At 32.9% G+C, this 17,379-nt stretch overlaps 4 protein-coding genes across 5 annotated transcripts; 1 reads left to right on the forward strand and 3 right to left on the reverse strand.

Moving 5' to 3' along the window:
• Positions 1-737: 737 nt before the first annotated feature.
• LOC11422088 (uncharacterized protein At3g27210) lies at positions 738-4,059 on the forward strand. Its single transcript, XM_003618782.4, has 3 exons — positions 738-1,244; positions 2,500-2,580; positions 3,413-4,059. Exons 1-3 carry the CDS (start codon positions 1,055-1,057, stop codon positions 3,832-3,834), a joined length of 693 nt encoding a protein of 230 aa, XP_003618830.1. The 5' UTR covers positions 738-1,054; the 3' UTR covers positions 3,835-4,059.
• Positions 4,060-5,072: 1,013 nt separating this feature from the next.
• On the reverse strand, positions 5,073-6,417 carry LOC11416012 ((-)-isopiperitenol/(-)-carveol dehydrogenase, mitochondrial). The gene is made up of 2 exons (XM_003618783.4): positions 6,029-6,417; positions 5,073-5,799 (listed from the first exon to the last, which is right to left on the reverse strand). The coding sequence occupies exons 1-2, from the start codon at positions 6,299-6,301 to the stop codon at positions 5,275-5,277; spliced, it is 798 nt and encodes a 265-aa protein (XP_003618831.1). The 5' UTR covers positions 6,302-6,417; the 3' UTR covers positions 5,073-5,274.
• An 821-nt stretch (positions 6,418-7,238) lies between these two features.
• On the reverse strand, positions 7,239-8,767 carry LOC11422089 ((+)-cis,trans-nepetalactol synthase NEPS2). Of its 2 annotated transcripts, none has more exons than XM_013595947.3 (2): positions 8,394-8,767; positions 7,239-8,107 (listed from the first exon to the last, which is right to left on the reverse strand). In XM_013595947.3, exons 1-2 carry the CDS (start codon positions 8,646-8,648, stop codon positions 7,583-7,585), a joined length of 780 nt encoding a protein of 259 aa, XP_013451401.1. In that variant the 5' UTR covers positions 8,649-8,767; the 3' UTR covers positions 7,239-7,582. The 2 variants fall into 2 exon arrangements, with proteins under 2 accessions (XP_013451401.1, XP_003618832.1); XM_003618784.4 differs by having other exon boundaries at positions 7,297-8,107; positions 8,376-8,763.
• Positions 8,768-9,977: 1,210 nt separating this feature from the next.
• LOC11418955 ((-)-isopiperitenol/(-)-carveol dehydrogenase, mitochondrial) lies at positions 9,978-11,786 on the reverse strand. The gene is made up of 2 exons (XM_003618785.4): positions 11,445-11,786; positions 9,978-10,695 (listed from the first exon to the last, which is right to left on the reverse strand). The coding sequence occupies exons 1-2, from the start codon at positions 11,715-11,717 to the stop codon at positions 10,159-10,161; spliced, it is 810 nt and encodes a 269-aa protein (XP_003618833.1). The 5' UTR covers positions 11,718-11,786; the 3' UTR covers positions 9,978-10,158.
• Between the last annotated feature and the right edge of the window lie 5,593 nt (positions 11,787-17,379).

The following is a 17,379-nucleotide window of genomic DNA, read 5'->3' on the forward strand; positions in this document are numbered from 1 at the left end:
GTTATATAAAAGGATTAAAGTTCCACAACAAACAAAATTGAAATGATATAGTAAACACATAAAAGGACATATATGCCCAAATTAGTAAAGAAATTTTCAATTAGTCAACAAAGAAAAAGTGTAATTGATCACAAAATTGACAACTTAATTATCTTTTTAAAAGTATTATTCCAAATTTCAATTTCTTTGACATATCAAACTTAAATTTTCTACCACCAATATTATGATAGATCAAATGACTTAAATTTTTGGAATAGGATTTTCTATCCTACTATAATTGCATCACAATTCGCATTGTTCGAACTTGATCAACGGTTGATTTGAAATTGTTTCAGCTCATGTAACTATGTTATTTGATCGTTCGATCTCAAATCAACAATCAAAGTCAATACTACACTATGATCTTATTTTTTTCTCACTTAATGTAAAGAACTACATGCAACTACAAACCCCTAAATCTTTGCCTGATGATGAACGATTGAGACCTATGTGTATTCTTCACGGTAGATATCAAGTCCGAATTTTTAACTACCAACAACTCATGTGAAGGATAAATCCATACATCAATTGGACCTTCACTAATAAATGATATTATTGTTCATCGAATTAGTCGATTATTGAATCAGAAAGCATTATAAAATCAAACCATCAATTTGTTACTTTTTTGGGTGAAAATTTTATGACCCCTCTCACTCCTTAACTATAATGCCAACAAACTACTCATTGTCCCTTAACACTCGTCACACAGAAGTTAAAATCCATACCCAATAAGAGTATATATGTAGCATCCAATAGTCACCACCTCATCACAAACAACATTGTTGACATAACATAGCTTCCTTTTCAAGACCAATCCTCTTTAAACTTTCCTTCTTTCTCTCTCCAATTCCTCAATTTTCTCACACACTCTTTTGCATAACTCCAAAAACTCACACACCCTTTTTCTCAATTCTTTAATTTTCTCTCTCTACTTTCACTTTCTCTCTCTTTGAAGTAAGAGAAAAAACAGAGCAAAGTGACTGTGATGATCATAAAGTTATCATCTTTTTGATTAATGGGTTCTTGTTCTTCAGTTCAAAGAAAAACCAACAACAAAGAAAACAATAACATGAAGCTAAAAGTTGCATTTTTTGGTTCCAAAACTCAGAAACTTGTGATTCCACCATCACCCATTAAGGAACAACCTAAAAATGGTGACTTGAAATTTTCACCTTCAAGGTCAACGACCAACTTCAATGATTTTGGTATGGTTCTTTTGTTTGTTGTTGTTTTGTTCTTTTAAGGTTTTTGTGTTTTTTTTGTTGCAACACTTTCATAGGTTGTTTTTTTTCCTTTTCTGGGATCTAAGTTTGAGTGTTACTTTTTCTGATTGGTGTTTTTTTATATAAAAGAATGTTTTTTTTAATAAATAATTGTTTTTGGGAGAATTCATTTGAATTTTGATCTAAGTTGTTCTTGTGGGGTCTTTTAATATGTGGAATTATTAATTAATCTCTTGATAAAAATTGAAGAAGTTTATTCTTTCTCTGAGTATTTTTATTTTTAATTTATTTTTGAAAATTGATGTTTTATATTATTATATGTGCATGTTTGAATTGACGATGAATTTGATGAAATTACACTAACACCATAATTTTGTTGAAGCTATGAAGTTTAGTTTTGGCTAAACTCATCGTGATTCTGTCAAACTCACTTTCAATCCGAACATGCAATTAAATTGTACCGTTTCTGCTTTTATGTGAGGAATATTTTATTATGTTGATCATCTTTTCTTTAGTATTGAAATGGTTGATTTATTTAATTTATGTTATATTAATTCACCTATGATTAGGTTATAATACTTTGTCAAAAAAAGGCAATAATACCAAGCAAGTAGAAATTTATCATGTGGAATGAACATGTCTTTGCTGATATGATGTAGTTGGTTCACCAGTTTCATGTTCTTAATAATTTGCAATTATTAATTGCACATGTGAATATGAAGATTGGTTTTTCTTTATTTATTTAATTGAATTTATGTTGTATTTACCTTTTTTCTTTTCTTTTATTGAATATATGAATATGAAAATGAAGATTGAATTATATCCAGATGCAGGGTCTATTCAATTATTACAGTTCATATGTTACTGTTGACATTAAAATGAAAGTGATTGAAATGTAACTTCCTACTTAATTGAACTGTTTTTCAAGGTGAATAAGTGGGGTGTCTGGGTTCGAACCCCAGCCCCTGCATATAACAATGCATGTCCATGCCAACTGAGCACGGAGACTGAACTAATAGGCCTTAATTCTGATTAATTTGTTGGTCCATACTGAGTACTGACAGCTTTACTTTTGATTAATTTGTTGTACTGTACTTATAGCTTTATTTCTGATTAATTAGTTGGACTGTACTTGTATCGTAAACAAATAATTGAGATAATTTTGTCCTTTTGTTTGTTTTGAATTTTGATTTTGATTAGTAATTTTTTCCCTAATGAATTTTTTTTCTCTGTATAGGTAGCAAAGAGGAAGCATTTTTTGATTCCAAAGCTTGGATAGACTCAGATTGTGAAGATGATTTCTATAGTGTCAATGGTGGTAAGCATTTCTCTCTTTATGCTTTTTTTTTAACAGAGGATTCTAATTTGTTCAACTGTCCATTTTCTATGCTGAAATTATAATGAGTAAGAGAGAATTTATAGATGATAATATTTGAAGAAAAACATCGGTATATGAAACATAATATTGTCCGTTTTCTGTACCGACATTGTATCATTCTCAAGCCTCTTCATAATGTCAATTTACGAGGAAGGCATCACCCATTTTCGAAAAAATTAGAAATATTTTTTTGAGTTTAATAACTATACAATTTGATAGTGTAAAATATTTTACAGATATTAAATCATATTTTACTTTCTTTTCACATTATAACATTGTTTCGTAAAACACCTGCACAAACACCCTACGTCCGAAACATAATTGGGTGCATGTGCAAAACTTGACACGATGTGTTTATAATTATTTTATTTTATTTTTAAAGGATATAACTTGACAGTATAAAGTATGTTTACACTGACTTCCAATGAAAATCTTTTCTTTAGCTGAATCACATATCCTGTGTAACTGTCTTCTAAAATCAATATTATGACAGAAAAATGGAAGACTCCTATTGAATATTAGTGTAAAACTAATTTACAACGTAGGTGTATGCTTATTTAGGATATACACAATCAGCATAAACACACTGACATTGATTGAAAATCTACTGTTTTGCCACATCACATCTCTTTTGTAATTTTAAAATCGATGTTATGATATGAAAAAAATGACGGGCTCTTATTGAATATCGCACTGTAAAACTGATATACATCGACAGTGCATGAGACTGTGCATTAAACTCTAATCATATTGTTTATTTCTTGTATTGCAGACTTTACACCATCTCGCGGTAACACTCCAATTCACCACGCTTTTGGTACACCTGGTGTGAACAAAGCCTCTTCTCGGAACAGAACTTCACCTTCTCCATCCGAATCATCACCAGATAAGAAAAAGAAACTGTTGGAGCTTTTCAAAGACAGTGTAAAAGACAACCAAGATGATGATGTTAAAGAAAAGAAACAAGCGAAACCAACCATCCAAGATGTTTTACCTAAATCCTCAAACTCAACTCCTTATCGCTCGGGCGCTAACTCTGCTTGCAGTAGTGAAAGAATCACGAGTGAGGATCGTGCATCTGTTAGAGAGCCTAAATCGTCGCTGTTTTGCATTCCGAGTTTGACTTCATGCCGTAGCTTTAGAGAGAGGAGGAGGAAGACAAGTCCTGCAATTGCAGTAGATGGAAAACATTGAGTTCTACTGCAATGTGTTGAAGCAATGTTTGTTTGGTTTTTTCCTTTAAAGTCAAAGACTCGAAAGTGGTTGAAATGAATATGATAGTGTACATCAATATCCCTATGTAAAGAACCATAAGCTATATGAATTTGAAAAGTATGTAAACATAAACGGAAGAGATGTTTTATATCATCAATATGATAAATGTTGTGAGATTTTTTTCTGTCAGCAGTTCAATTTCAAGGATAAGTGCTTCTTGATAATTGGTTGTATTTAGGCAGGTAGTGTTATCATCTATGAAGCAATGATACAGACACAAACACCGGACACAATACCAGCACATAGACACTTGTTCGACAAGGCACTTTTAATTTGAAGTGTATATGCTACATAGCTTATGGCTTATAATATCTAATGCATTTTGTTTTTTATTTTCACATTAGTTGTTATTGTGTTATGAAACACTAATATAGACACGAACAAGACACTCATAATGACACAAAGATATTGGTAATAATTCAAATACAAAATTAGGAGATTGAATGTAGCTCATGTTGATTCGTGTTGGTGTTAGATACTGGCATGTGTCAAACACATAAACACATGACATGTTTTTTAATTTGAAGTGTCCATGTGACATGTTGCGTAGGCATTCATGGAACTTGGAAGTCTCCTAAGAGAAATTGATGTTTGTGGCTTATTATTGCTTAATATTCTTATACAGTTGTGATTTGAATGATAGGGGAGTTTAGTTAAGGTGTTAAATTAATGTGGTAGTGCTCACCTATGAAGTTGTGATAATTGAGATTTCTGTATCAATTATTTCCTTGCATATCATCCTTAGTTCCTCACTCACACATGCTCAACCTTTGGATTTGATCAATATTTTCCAGTTTTTCAATGGTTCTGCAACATATGATGGATTTGTCTGATTGATTATTACACTGTTAATCGATCATAACGTCATATTATTAAAAATGTCTAATTTTTCTTTTGGAAAGAAAAATGTACGAACTATATATAACTGAAACTCAACTCACTTGGTTTATGAAACAAAATTCAACGAATTAATTACCAAGTAGAATTTCAAAATATGTTCCACTTGGCTAAGTTAATCGACAACAAAAAATGAAAACAATCCTATTCGTGACATATCAGACAATAAATCTAGATTTCCAAACACAATTCAGACATTGATTCGTCATAATGTAAGAGTCTAACGTCTTCTGCTAAAATCAGCCTGGATGGAACACCTATGCTTTCAATATCTTTTTATTTATACTTCTCACACTTGCAGAACTTACATTATCAGTTGATAAATATGAAAAACAATTAATTCTCAAAATCAATCCAACAACAAATTTGATTCCCTTTATTGTTGTTGTTGATACTGTTTTGATATATTTGAAATGAAATGTTATTTATTATTTGGTTTATTATAGCTTAGTGCACAAATCACTATTTTCCATATGCAAATCCACCATCAACCCTAAGATCAAGGCCTGTAATAAACTCAGCCTGATCAGAAACTAAAAACAATACAGCATCTGCCACATGTTTGGGTGTGAGCACCACTCCCTCAAGCCTTGCATATTTTTGGTAAGTCTCTTGAGTTTTCTCCTCGCTCATCCCCAAAAGCTTACAAGTCAAAGGTGTCGCCAGTCCACTCGGCGAAACACAGTTGACTCGTATTCCATGTGCGGCCAGTTGCACACTAGCCGCACGCATTAGTCCCAACACTGCATGCTTTGACATTGTGTAGTCCGTTGACCTGGGGCCTCCTTGACGACAGCTAACACTCCCTGTGCATACGATACTCCCCCTTATGCGACCCTCCACCATTGCACGTGCTGCATGTTTCACACACAACGCCATTCCTTGAACATTGACCGCAAATAAACGGTCAAATTGGGACATGTCAAGTTCCATGATTGTTTGATCAGTGGGACTAGCGATTCCAGCATTGCTGAACATTATATCTACCTGTTGCATAGGATAACAGAATTAACCAACATTACAAAACAATTGGTTTGAGCTAACGATTAACAAAGTTAAAGGAGTTAAATTAAGATCTAGATTCAAACTCTGATGAAGGAAAAATACCGACATAAATTAGTGTTCAATTGATTATTTTGAAGTCAAGAGAGAATAATAAATAATTAGAGTAAAAAAAAAAGAGAGAGTAATAAATAAGATTACGAATATTATCAACCTGTCCATAAGTATCAACCGTTGATTGAACTAGGTTTTTGACTTGATCTTCATCTGTGACATCGCAGTGGATGTAAGTGCACCTTTGGCTGCCAATGGATGCAGCTACTTGATTTCCAAGCTCATCTTGGATGTCGGCGATCACAACCACGCGCACGCCTTCATTAGCAAAGACACGTGCCGTGGCTTCACCGATGCCACTAGCACCTCCTGTCACGATGGCTATTTTGCCGGATAATCTTAGATTGGTGTTTGAGGATGGAGCTTCTGCCATTTTTTGGTGCAAATAATATACTTTAATCTAAATGTACAACCTATTAAAATGTGATTAGTTTATAAAGATGTACTATGTGACAAATATCGAATTTCTTTATAAATCGTACAAGTTTTTGAGGTTGATGTAGTACCAATTGTCTTAGTATATTTTTTTTGGTTTTTATTTATACAGTATAATTTAATTTATGTTGTATTCAACTTTTTTTGTTTTCTTCTATTGTATACATGAAAATGAAAATGAAGATTGATTTATATCCAGATGCAGGGTCTATTCAATTATTATAGTTCATATATTACTGTTGACATTAAAAATGAAAGTGATTGAAATGTAACTTCCTACTTAATTGATCTGATAGACCTTAATTCTGATTAATTTGTTGGTCCATACTTAATTTGATGATTTCTATAGTGTCAATGGTGGTAAGCATTTCTGGCATTTCTCTTTTTATGCTTTTTTTTAGGAGGTGTCAATTTTCTATACTGAAATTATAATGAGTAAGAGAGACCTCACTCACAGTATTGTCATGATTTATTATTGCTTTAATTGCTTAATATTTTTATACAGTTGTGATTAGAATTATAATGATTAGAATGATAGAGACATAGCATCAAGTTGTGATAATTGAGATTTTTGTATCAATTATTTCCTTGCACATCACCCGTGGTTCCTCACTCACATATGCTTCACACCCCCCAGCCAGAAACTGAGCAAGCATAACAGCCTGTACCTATTGTTTGCTCCTCTACTCTTTCCCTTCATGGGTGAGTCCTATTATTACACTGCTATTCCATGCTTATACAACATATGATGGTTTTGTCCGATCCGATTATTACACCGTTAATCGATCATAACGTTAAATTATTAAAAATGTTTGATTTTTCTTTTCGAAAGAAAAATGTTCGAACTATATATAACTGAAACTCAACTCACTTGGTTCATGAAACAAAATTCAACGAATTAATTGTTAAGTTGAGTTTCAAACTATGTTTCAATTGGCTCAGTAAAAAATGAAAACAATCATATTCAAGACGTATCAGACAATAAGTACAGATTCCCAAACATTGATTCGTCACTGTGAGAGTCTAACGTCTTCTACTAAACTCAACCCGGTTGGAACACCTATACTTTTATATCTCTTTTTATTTATACTTCTCACACTTGCAGAATTTAAGTTCTCAATATCAATACAATAACAAATTTGATTCCCTTTACTGTTGTTGTTTTGATATATTTGAAATGAAATGTTATTTGGTTTTTTATATCTTCATGCACAAATCACTATTTTCCATATGCAAATCCACCATCAACCCTAAGATCAAGGTCTGTGATAAACTCAGCCTGATCAGAAACTAAAAACAATACAGCATCTGCCACATGTTTGGGTGTGAGCACCACTCCCTCAAGCCTTGCATATTTTTGGTAAGTCGCTTGTGCTTTCTCTTCGCTCATCCCCGACAACTTACAAGTCAATGGTGTTGCTAGTCCATTTGGCGAAACACAGTTGACTCTTATCCCGTGTGTGGCCAGTTGCACACTGGCCGCACGCATTAGCCCCAACACTGCATGCTTTGACATTGTGTAATCCGTTGACCTCGAGCTTCCTACGCTACCGCTAACACTTCCTGTGCACACAATGCTCCCCCTCACGCTACCCTCCACCATTGCACGCGCCGCGTGTTTCACACACAATGCCATCCCACGAACATTGACGCCAAATAAACGGTCAAGTTGGGACATATCAAGTTCCATTACTGTTTGATCTGTGGGACTAACGATTCCAGCATTGCTGAACATTATATCTACCTGTTGTATAGGATAACAAAATTAACCGACATTAGATAACAATTGGTTTGAGCTAACGATTAACAAAGTTGAAGGAGTTAAATTAAGATCTAGATTTAAACTTTGATGAAGAAAAAATACCAACATATATAACATAAACTAACATTTCTTATCAAAAAATTATTAATTTAGTGTTCAATTGATTATTTTGAAGTCAAGTCAAGAGAGAGTAATAAATAATTAGAGAAAAAAAGAGAGAGTAATAAATAGGATTACAAATATTATGAACCTGTCCATAAGTATCTACCGTTGATCGAACGAGATTTTTGACTTGATCTTCATCTGCCACATCACAATGGATGTAAGTGCACCTTTGGATGCCAATGGATGCAGCTACTTGATTTCCAAGCTCATCTTGGATGTCCGCGATCACAACCACGCGCACGCCTTCGTTAGCAAAGACACGTGCCGTGGCTTCGCCGATTCCACTAGCACCTCCTGTCACTATGGCTACTTTGCCAGATAATCTTAGATTGGTGTTTGAGGATGGAGCTTCTGCCATTTTCTGGTGCAAATATGGTTGAATCTAAATGTACAACCTATTAAAATGTGATTAGTTTATAAAGATGTAATATGTAGCAAAATTTGTCTTCTTATATCGAATTTCTTTGCTAATTGTCTTAGTATCTTTTGTAAGTTGACCAAGATTTATATATGGTAGGTGATGTGATGATAGTGGAAAGTGGGGCATATTTTAATTTGAAAACTTTGGATATTTGTTTTCAAATTATTGTCTCGTTTTGCTTTGTTTCTCTCCACGTGGTACATTTCGAATATGACTGGTCTTTGCTGTTAGTATATAGAAACAGAAACTGCAGCCTGAAAAATAATCACAATGGTTGTTTTTTTTTTAAACTCGATATCCGATTCAAGAATTGAATCTCTAAAAAAAAAATGTATATACCTATCGAAATTGATACTAGAAGGAATCGAAGCTGAGACCTTAAAAGGGGCAAACTCTAAGATTCAAACTCAACCACTAAGCCAACCCCAAATAAGTCACAATGATTATTTTCCTGAGATGACAAAGTTAATAAATCACATGATTTTCATATGAATTGATTTCAAGATGCTCAATCGCAGTTCTCACTTCACAACCAAGACCACCTAACAATCATCTTTACCAACAGAATATTGCGATCTTTCCCTTTGGTGGAAGAATGTTTCGTTGCAGAGAGAAACTTTTTGTCTAATGTGTATAAGTAAATTAGTTTTGCAACATGCATATATTTAATTTTCACCATTCAATCAATGACTGTCTTCCTATTTAATTTAAGACTTTGTCTTCGGTCAAAAAAAAAAAAAAATATTTAAGACTTTGTCTAACGTGCAAAAACAAAATGACAAGTCTAAATATAAGTGTCTTGTTTACGGTTAGATCAATATGTCACATCATATATCATTTAATTTAATGTTGAGATTTATTGATTCAAATTAGTTTGTGCATGATATAATATTTGTCTCGCTTGTGCATCATAGAATTGATTTTATTTTTAATTTAATGGTTATATTTATTGATCAAATAGTATAAACAACCTCTTCCATAATGCAAGACTTATCTCACTTTTTTAATTAACAAATAAACTTTTCAGCTCAAATTGGGTGAATTTAAATGTCATACATAAATCACATAAATAACTTTAAATTCAATTCAATTTTAGATAAATTACTTTATTTTAAATCAATTTATACCTATACTGAACCAAAGGCAACATGCACGACACATTTTAATTTTAATTAAGTCTTAAAACTATCTACAATGATGGTTGTTTCTTCTATTTAGTGTCAAGTAATATAAGCACCTTCATTATATAGTAAAAAATATAGGTGATTATATTAAATAAATGGGTCCAAAGCCCATGATATAGTTTATTTTTTATTTATGCTATTTATTTATTACATTTATTTCATATACATCACTCCATACACCTCTAACACTCCGCCTAGAAGTGTGAGGAATTTTTTTATCCTTCAAACAAATTCGATAGAAATACAAACATTTTTTTTCTTATTTATAATAGTTCATATTTGCCATAAACATAGCTGCCATCCACACGAAGATCAAGGCCAGTGACAAAGTCAGATTCATTAGATACCAAGAACAACACAGCATCTGCAACATGTTTAGTGTTGAGAACCACTCCTTCCAACCTCTTGTTTTGTTCATAAATCAACTCGACTGTCTTAGCACTTGCCCCTAACAATTTCATAGTCAATGGTGTTGCTAATCCATTTGGCGAGACACAATTCACTCTTATCCCGTATTTTGCAAGTTGCACACTCGCTGAGCGCATCAACCCTATTATTGCATGCTTCGATATTGTGTAATCGGTTAACCTCAAGACACCTTGGCTACCCAATACGCTCGCTGTGCACACAATGCTACCCCTCACGCGCCCCTCCACCATCGCACGTGCCGCGTATTTCACACACAATGTCGTTCCTCGAATGTTAACTGCAAACACATGGTCGGCTTGAGAAATGTCGAGTTCCAAAATAGTCTGATCAGATGGACTTGCAATCCCAGCATTGCTAAACATAATATCTATCTGTTGTGGAAAGAAAGAAAAAGTTAATGATTTTAATCATATTTATCTTTTTATTGTTTTTACATTAAAAAACTCTTTGATAGTGTAAACTATAAATAAAGTCTTTTTTTTTGACAAAATATAAATAAAGTCTTATATAGTAAATATGGTTAAATGTGTTTTTAGTCCCTATAAAATTTTATTTTTTATTTTCTCTATTTTTGTCTTCAACCTTTAATATATCCCTACAAAATTATACTATAAGTAATTTTAGTTTATGCTGTTAAGTCTATATAAATTTTATTTTATTTTTTCTCTTTTTTCTTCTTCGACTTTTAATCCCTACAAAATTATACTATCAGTAATTTTAGTTTTCGTTGTTAAGTCTATACAAATTTTTGAGTGATTATTTGTATGCGTGTTTAGCACATTATAATAAAGAAATCATGATTATTTTTTATCTTGAACTTTTGAAGTTGAAATAATTTATATTTGATTCATCTCATGTTAAAAAATTCAAATTTTTGTGGATGAACTCTTTATAATGTGCTAAATATACATAGCTGTAAGAAAATCATTGAAACATTTGAAGTTTTTTTGAGGAATGAAAAATTCAAACGTTGAAACAATATTAACCTAATAACATAATTCATTTGTATAATATAAATTTCATAAAATTTAAAAGTGCTATTTTTTTTATAGAGACGAAAAATAAAATCTCAAAATACACATAGGAACAAACCATATATTTAGCCCTAGTTAATTTTTACCTGTCCATAAGCATTGACAGTTGATTGAACGAGATTTTTAACTTGATCTTCATTTGCTATATCACAATGAATGTAGGTGCACTTGCGACTGCCAATGGATGCAGCCACTTGATTGCCCAACTCGTCTTGGATGTCGGCAATCACCACCATGCGTGCACCTTGTTCGGCAAAGAGATGTGCCGTCTCTTTGCCAATGCCGCTGGCACCTCCGGTGACGATGGCTACTTTGCCGGCTAACCTAAGACCGCTGTTAGTGGATGATGCTTCTGCCATTTTCTTAATGTATAAAAAATGGAACCATACCTAGCCTTTTATAATCATGGGATGCATTAGATTTTCTACGAGACGTGATGGTTTAGAATAAGGCCTCTTTAACATTTTTGATAGGGTGTACGTTTTGTTCCTTTTAATAGGAAGATAGGGTGCACGTTCATGAATCAACCATTCGTTTGAATCACGGAAGTTTAATTAGATGATAAATTATGTTCATTATAGATTACAAGTACATAAAAAGAAACATTTCATTGTAGCTTTAAGTTGTAGATTGAAATAATTTGCCACACCAAAAAAATGTGTAGATTCAAAATTAGTTTTTCAAAATAAAATTGTAAAATTTGTCAAAAAATAAAAGAGTAATGATAAGTTAACAACTAAAAGGTTGTCCGACACCGTATAAATATACAAATTACATGTTATTTTAGATGGACGAAGTGATAATAATTATTGAAATCTCACACATATAAGTGGAGAAATCGGGGTTCGAACCTCGATCATCTAGTCTGATTTAACAATTTTAGCAATTCTAACTCAAACTGTTATTTTTTTTTTTAAGTTTGAGTTAGAATTTGTGGACTAAATATCATTTTTTTTTGAACAATAAAAAATGGGATTATATTAACAACAAGAGTCTCAATAGCACAAGACGTGCCACAAAGACTACTTCAATATTCTGTACAACAGCAAAACCAAGTTAGCCAATACCCAAACATTGTAACGGGTTTGACCACCAACTAAAAGTACCAAACAATAAAGAAGCTTTTCTAGCTTTCAACCAACCTAAAGACAAATATTTTACTTTATCAAGCAACCTGGATAAAGGAGTAATAGAATCATTGAAACACATATTGTTACGTTCAGTCCATAAGATCCAGGCATAGAGAAGCCAAATAAGTTGGAGAAAAGACTGAGAAGCCTTACTTCCACCTATTGAGTGAACAAACTGAACAAAATGATCAGACAAAACATTAGTGTCCACTCCAACAAAACCAATCCAATCACGAACCAACGACCAAAGTAAAGCAAAGTACGAACAAGAGAGAAACAAATGTTGCGCTGATTCCAAAACACCGCACCCGGAGACACACAAACCAGCTTCTGATGGAATTACACCTCTATAGATCAGATTCGATTTGGTAGGCAACCGATCACGAAGAAGCGCCAAGCAAAGACTGATACCTTCAAAGGAACCTGTCAGTGCCAAATCATCTCCGCTGCCGAGTCCACCATCGGTAAATCTTTAGAAGTCAACACAGAATAAGCCCCCCGAACAGAGTAACCCTGTGAGGGTTCCGGGAGCCACAACCATTGATCTGAAACATTAACAAGCAAAGAAACATCAAGCAGAAGAGCCCTACACTCCACTAACAACTCCGCCTCCACTGCCACGCCTCACCTCCCTCCTCAACACCAAGAGAAAACATATCTGACACTGTAACATATTTATTTTCAAAAAGCTCAAACAACCTACGAAAACGAACACACAAAGGTATTGACCCCAACCAAGTATCAAACCAAAAAAGAGTATCAATACCATTCCCCACCTTCTTACTAACACATTCCTTAAACCAATCCCCCCCAACACCACCATCCCCATCCCTAATCCTCCCCACCTCCCGCCACCAAGAAGAACAACTCCGGCCCCCATCCTCCAACCTCCCACACACCTCGCCATAACAGGCGACTAAATATCATTTTATATACGATGTCAAATATATTATTGATTTTTGGATGTTTAAATAACATCTCATACTCCTCCATCTAAACAAGTAGGTTTAGTTTTCTCTTTTTAATTTCTCTCTTCCATTATCTTCATTGAGGGGTGCTTTTGTTCACTACTCCATCCGGTCTTTATTATAAAAAACAATTGATTTTTTTAGTTCATAGAATAATTAATGTATCTTGTTATAAATATAGACTAGATACATCACTTACACAATGAACTTAAAAAATCAACTTTTTCTTATAATAAGGAACGGAGGAGTATTTTTTTTTACCTTAAATCACTTGTCTTCATCTTTTTCAATCCTTGTGTATCAATAAAGCATGGAATGCTCAATACCTACTTCACAATCGGTATGATCGATTATGAAACTAGAGGACCGTTAAATATCAAATCAAATACCATATCGATTATGAAACTAGAGGACCATTAAATATCAAATCAAAAATCTTATATAAAAGTTGAATAACAAAATAAATAATACCGATGTGATCTCTCTTTTGTTTAGGCACGTTTCAATTATTTACGTCTATTGTCTTATACCAATCATCCAGATAATAATAACAGGTGGAAGAATATGATAACTTGAATTATTCCTTGGAAAAATTTGATTTTAATTCTATCATTTCAACAATTTCATTATCTTCCTTATGTAGATGTGATTTGCCCCAAGGAAATACCAACCATCCAATTGTTAAACAAGACACCAAATCTTACAATAATTAAAACTCCCATTATTAGCTGGTCCAGGGTGCTTTAGTAATAAAAATCACATAAAATATTTAGCATGGTGCACATAAAACAAAATATGAATAACTAAGGTCAATAAATAAATAAAATAACTAATGTGAATAAAAGTTGATTCAGATGATAAATAGTTGAACACATATCTCGCTCTTGCATAAATTAAGTTTTTGGATGTCGCCATATGAACTTTTCTAATGGAGGATCTATATATTTTTATATAAACGTTCTTAAAACTTGACGCATGCTCAACAGTGATGAACCCAAACACAACTCGCATAAACTTTATCATATCAATAAAAAATATGAATAACTAACACATGGGGAATATATTACAATGGCAAAGTAAATTAACCTTTTAAAAGAAATCATAAAAAGAGAGTAAAAGATTTGATTCAAAGTGGTGTATTTGTGCAGTGTAAAGTGTAAACCTTGTTTTACAAGATGGGAATTGAGAATTTTTTAGTATTAATTATGCAAACACTATTTCAACACGATGAATACACGGAGTAACCTTTTAAATATACGGATTACATGTTATTTCAACACTATTTCAACACTTTTATTAATTATGCAAAAATAAAAGAGTAATGATAAGTTAACAACTAAAAGGTTGTCCGACACCGTATAAATATACGGATTACATGTTATTTTAGATGGACGAAGTGGAGGAATCGGGGTTCGAACCTCGGTCATATAGTCTAATTTAACAATTTTAGCAATTCTAACTCAAACTGTTTTTTTTTTAAGAGTTAGAATTTGTGGACTAAATATCATTTTTTATACGATGTCAAATATATTATTGATTTTTGGATGTTTAAATAACATCTCATACTCCTCCATCTAAACAAGTAGGTTTAGTTTTTTCTCTTTAATTTCTCTTCCATTATCTTCATTGAGGGGTGGCTTTTGTTCACTATTTTTTTTTATCTTAAATCACTTGTCTTCATCTTTTTCTCTCTACTTCAATCTAAATAAGTGATTTTTTTTCTTCATAAATTTATGTTTTTTCTTCTTTGTGATTTTGTCGTCTGGGTGCGTTGCTGTGTTATTCGTTGTCTTGTGCGGCGTTGTTTGATTTGTCGTCTTATTGAGGTGTTCATTTTATATCAACTATTCAATCAATGATTTGGGCGTCAACATTGTAGACCCGGAGGCAAGGGTATTCCAATCACTTTAATTTTATCATATTATTTGTGTGAATTTTACCGTTATATGTTATTAATTTAAATGTTGAGTTTAATTTGTTCGTAGATTGAACTTTATGTTTTTAGCGAAGTTGAATGATGTACTCTATCAATTTGATCGAAAGAATCTCATTTTGTTTTTTGTTCAAAATAAAATTCATAAAACACACATATGCATTTGCCTATATTACCATCTTTAATTTATTTAGTTTCAATTACCTATTAATCCATCTTTTTTGACATAATGATCTTAAATATTAGCCCAAAACACTAAGTTACAGGGACGTACGTTTGGTATACGTTAGTTTTCAATTTTAATGCAATTAAAATTTGAGCCAACTTTTTAAATTCAAGCCAACTTCTTAATTACAAAGCGCCATGTATAGATATTGGCTATACGGTTTTTTTACGTAAGAGAAAAATATATCCTTTTAATCTAAATCTTACATTATATGGACATTGTTTGTGAGGCTTGGACATATTCTGACTTCAGGTGCATGAATTCAAACATGTCATTGTACAAATTTTAGAGAACAAATTGGATCTTGAATTGTGTTAAAGAGTTCTACATCGGACAAAAGATAGCATGAATATGTGTTTATAAGTTTGTGTATATCATTTGGCGATTTTGCCATGTGATAATGGTTTTACTATAATTTTAATTGAGTAATGTCTTGTTCAAGTTAGTTTTATTTATTTAGCTGATGCTGTTGAGTTTATTCTTCACGCTTAGTTTATCGTTAGTTTCTCTCTTCCGAAGATTGACCCTCTTATATCTAAAGAAAAAAAAAACTTAAACAAATGTGAGAAATTACGTGGTGAATTTTTGTCAGAAATTATATTTTGTTTTTTAAGAAGCTAAAGCATGAGCTACCGTATTTGTTTGTCGCTTTTTGAACTCCATCCGAGAGTTTGTGAACTGCAAATGAAAAAGCATTGGTTGTTTTAGAATCCATCACAAATTCGACAATGTCCATCTGCATGTCACGTAACCACTCTATAATAACATTAAACAAACCTAAAGCTTCACCAACGGGAACAAAACATAAAGGAGAGACGCGCATGGTTTTGGCTAGAACAAAAACTCTCATGGTTACGCATACATATATCAATGCATGTATGATTCATAAACTGCGAAAAGGAAGCATCAATATTGCACTTTAGACGACTAGGGGCCAACTTTGCCAATGTACATCATGACTTGCAGTTGACAAGGAGCTTGATGACACATAAAGCCTTGTATGCAAATACGGAGTGGTTTAATGATTGCCACTCGCACCGTGAATGATATTAGCACCCTACAAGTCTTCAATGCGGTGAAACGCTCTGGCAACTACGTTGGCACAAAGTTCATTCTCGTTCTTCCATAGTTTAAGGTTATTTTCCTTCCATAAACTCCAACAAATGGCTGCCAAACATTGAACATGTTTCTGAGATAGATTTTGTAACAAATAAAAAATAGTATCTATGGCTGAGTTAGTGACAAGAAAAACATAGTTTACCTCACTCTAAATGACTACCATTTGCGACACTCACATTGCAAAAGGGTACCCAAAAATAATATGAGCAAGATCTTCATAAATAGAATTACAACTTCTTCACATTCGCAAAATAAGGTTCTTCACCATGGAAGAAACATTTAACCGCCACAAGTCTGAAGAGAACCCCAGACACTTCAAATTGGTCGTATAAACCAAATCCATAACACATAACATGTATGCACTAATAAAACCATTATTCCATGGTTTTTTGCCAATATGATTGTAACCGGGGGGGGGGGGGGGGTGAAAAAAAGTATGACTATTTGATGTCGTGCACAAAGTACTAATGATAAGAGTTATTCAATGTAATCCATTTGGGTTGGTCTGATGGTGTTGCCTTGAGATTTGGGAGTGTGCTCCTCCTCAAAGTCACATGTTCGATTCTATCTAGTGTGAATTTGGATGAGTTAATTTAACTTCTTAAAAAATAGAGTTTAACAATGTGGAATTAACAATTCAATTTG

The sequence above is a fragment of the Medicago truncatula genome, chromosome 6 (genome assembly GCF_003473485.1).
Source record: "Medicago truncatula cultivar Jemalong A17 chromosome 6, MtrunA17r5.0-ANR, whole genome shotgun sequence".
NCBI classification, from domain to species: Eukaryota; Viridiplantae; Streptophyta; class Magnoliopsida; order Fabales; family Fabaceae; genus Medicago; species Medicago truncatula.